This window comes from Prunus avium, chromosome 3, assembly GCF_965620075.1.
Source record: "Prunus avium chromosome 3, drPruAviu1.hap1.1, whole genome shotgun sequence".
Lineage (NCBI taxonomy): Eukaryota > Viridiplantae > Streptophyta > Magnoliopsida > Rosales > Rosaceae > Prunus > Prunus avium.
Window position 1 is genome coordinate 34,177,405 of NC_142286.1, and position 3,501 is coordinate 34,180,905.

The 3,501-nt window shown below is 39.1% G+C and overlaps 1 protein-coding gene across 1 annotated transcript; it reads left to right on the top strand.

Moving 5' to 3' along the window:
• The first annotated feature begins 660 nt into the window (after positions 1–660).
• LOC110764246 (protein DETOXIFICATION 40-like) lies at positions 661–3,501 on the top strand. The gene is made up of 7 exons (XM_021967169.2): positions 661–1,077; positions 1,198–1,829; positions 2,268–2,324; positions 2,489–2,727; positions 2,819–2,937; positions 3,072–3,158; positions 3,265–3,501. Exons 1-7 carry the CDS (start codon positions 724–726, stop codon positions 3,322–3,324), a joined length of 1,548 nt encoding a protein of 515 aa, XP_021822861.1. The 5' UTR covers positions 661–723; the 3' UTR covers positions 3,325–3,501.

The window sequence follows — 3,501 nt, forward strand, 5'->3', positions numbered from 1 at the left end:
CGGAATTATCAACTCCATGTTGACTTATAGATCTTCAATGTTGTTTTCTCATACATATGGTTCAGGCCAGTGTGTCCTGTGGTTTTCCCCGACACGACAAATGTTGTGAAAGAATGTGCAAATGGGATAAGTACAAGAAAAAAGGTCAGTGACCAAATGAATAATTGTCACAAAAATTAATTAATTAAGATGTAATGCCATTGCCAAGGACTCAACGTCAACACGAAGATGATGAAAATACTCGTCAGAAATCTTGTTACATATAAATGAGATTTATGTGTCTCCTATTATTCGAATAGAAAAGGAACTTTGTTTTTCACACCTCATTTTCTTTACGAAGAAAGCTTAGTAATGTCTACAGCTATCACACCTCGATAAAGATGTCTTAGGCATCTTCATTCATTGTCAATTAATTTTGAGCGATGTTCACATTCTAAAATGAATGTTGGTTCACAGTGTAGTGCATATGAATTGAATGTTGGTTCACACAAAATGGGAAACATCCACTTGGCTCTCTCTCTTTTTTCAATTTTCATTCCCTCCCCTTGGAGAAATTATAGAATACTACATTAGTATGGCCAGCTCCTCTCCCATTTTAAATCTTTCCATATTTGTCACACGCCCCATAACCCTCCTTCCGATTTAAACTCTTCCCCCCTCCCTACTTAATTTGCTCCACCCCAAAATCCCCTCACACCAAATTCCCCAAACTTCAAAACACAAATGGCTTCTTCCCCAAATGACATCCACCAGCCTCTGCTACAATCCTATCCACCACCTCCCACCCTAACCACAAACCATGATGAGCACGAGCATGATCATGATCTCCACTCAAGCAACGAGCTTGAAAGAGTGCTTTCTGACACAGACAGGCCATTTTTGGAGCGTCTCAAACTGGCTCTATGGATTGAGTCCAAGCTCCTTTTCTACCTTGCCGTGCCGGCCATCATCGTTTACATGATCAACTATGTCATGAGCATGTCCACCCAAATTTTCGCAGGCCACCTTGGTAATCTTGAGCTGGCCGCTGCCTCCCTCGGCAACAATGGCATCCTAATTTTCTCCTATGGACTCTTGGTACGTAATGTTTATCAACACTGTAATATAAAATTGGTGAACAAAACTAATAATATAAATTTGGTGACTCTAGCATTAACGCACGTATATGTTACTCATTTTAAATTAATTTCCCAACAGTTAGGCATGGGGAGCGCGGTGGAGACACTTTGTGGGCAAGCCTATGGTGCCCACAAGTATGAAATGCTAGGGATATATCTACAAAGGTCAACCATACTCTTAACTTTGGGTGGTGTGCTCCTCACCACCGTCTACATCTACTACAGACCAATCTTGATCCTTCTAGGCCAATCTCCAAGCATTGCATCTGCAGCTGCAATCTACGTCTATGGCCTGATCCCTCAAATCTTTTCCTTTGCTGTCAACTTCCCAATCCAAAAGTTTCTGCAAGCTCAAAGCATAGTGGCCCCAAGCGCCTATATCTCTGCATCAACCCTAGTTTTGCACCTTGTGCTCAGCTGGGTTGTGGTGTACAAGATGGGGCTTGGCTTGCTGGGTGCTGCATTGGTGCTCAGCCTTTCATGGTGGATCACTGTGTTGGCGCAGTTTGTGTACATTGTCAAGAGTGAGAGGTGCAAGAACACATGGAGTGGGTTTAGTTGGCAGGCCTTTAGTGGGTTGCTAGGGTTTTTCAAATTATCTGCGGCTTCTGCGGTGATGCTTTGCCTTGAGACTTGGTACTTTCAGATCCCTGTTTTGCTTGCTGGGTTGCTGCCAAACCCTGAGTTGGCTTTGGACTCTCTCTCAATCTGGTAAGCAATTTTTCCTTCTTCTTTCTTATTTTTGTATGCAATTGAAGTGCGCTTGTATTATTTTGTTTTTTTTGGCTAATCAATTAAAGGAGAATAGTAGGTCAACCAAATGTCTGGATACCAATTAATATATTTATATTTATGTATTAGTGGGTGTTTTCCTCTAATAGGAATTTGGGGAGTGTTATCACGTGGTTGTAGGGACATTTTATGATCTGCACAGAGACCTTAGCCTGTCTTTTCCTTTCGTACAAAAGTTGGTGTTATTCTTGAAACAAAATATTAATAATAATTAATAAAATCTGCAATTAATTTAGTACAGAAAGGCACAAGAAAAATGTGACTGTATTTTGTTGAGTTTGTGTTTTGTTTTATTCGTTTGTTTTTTCAATTCACAAACTTAAATTTGATACATGGGTTGCTGAAAATTGATTGCAGCACAACAATATCTGGGTGGGTCTTCATGATCTCTGTTGGTTTAAATGCAGCTGCAAGGTTAGTTTCAAATATATATTCATACATGTCACATAATTAATTAGAAAAATTAGAACTGTTGTATTATTTTTTTCTTTCTGATAAGAAATTAGAACTGTTGTATATATAATGTGGAGCAAGTAGAAGTAATTTTATTTTAACTTTTGATAATTGACTGCAAGTAGTGTGAGAGTGAGCAATGAGCTTGGAGCTGGAAATCCGAAGTCTACAGCATTTTCTGTGGTGGTGGTGACCACAGTCTCTTTCCTCATCTCAATTGTGGCAGCAATAATTGTTCTAATATGGCGGGATACCATAAGCTATGCCTTCACAGAGGGTGAAGCTGTGGCTGCTGCTGTATCTGATCTCTGCCCATTTCTTGCCCTCACCCTCCTCCTTAATGGCATCCAGCCAGTCTTGTCAGGTAAATATATGTTAATTGTAATTAAAAGTAAATCATTGTGTTGGTTAAGTGAAATTGGCTAATTAGTGTTGTATTATTATGAGATTATTAGGTGTTGCTGTTGGTTGTGGATGGCAAGCTTTTGTTGCGTATGTGAATGTGGGGTGCTATTACTTGGTTGGAGTACCATTTGGTGTGCTTCTAGGATTTTACTTCAAATTTGGTGCTAAGGTATACTTGGATTAGATTCAACCATTTGGCCGTATTTTCTGATCATTAAGCTAATCGCATCACGCGATTGTTAATTAATTAACATCACTTGTCGCATTACGTGATCAACTAATAACAGCTTGATATTTTCATAGGGAATATGGTTGGGGATGATGGCTGGCACCTTGATGCAGACAGTCATTCTAATATGGGTGACCTATCGGACCGATTGGAAGAAAGAGGTGAGCTACTATTTAAAAACGAGCTCTTGATATTATAGATCTTAGGTTATTTAAGTTTCACTATATTTTTATTAAAATTGAAATGAAATTTTCAATTGAATTGCAGGTGGAAGAAGCAGCCAAAAGGTTGAAAAAATGGGAGGAGGTGAAGGAGCAACTGAAATAAGAAAGCAGTTATGGACAGCAACTCGTGCATTTTCATGTGGTAGAGTGGAAACTCATTTTGGGTTGAGCTCTTGTGCGGTCAGATTGAAGATTAGTTAGTTAAACAATGTATTGCAGAAGAGTTCTGAATTATTTTATTATCTTCCATGAAATAATAGCTCTCAATGCATCTTTCTCA

Coding starts and splice junctions, on each gene's coding strand:
- LOC110764246 (XM_021967169.2), top strand. CDS start 724: ATGGCTTCTTCCCCAAATGACATCCACCAGCCTCTGCTACAATCCTAT. Junction 2,325..2,488: donor GGTTTAAATGCAGCTGCAAG/GTTAGTTTCAAA, acceptor GACTGCAAGTAG/TGTGAGAGTGAGCAATGAGC. Junction 3,159..3,264: donor GGACCGATTGGAAGAAAGAG/GTGAGCTACTAT, acceptor ATTGAATTGCAG/GTGGAAGAAGCAGCCAAAAG.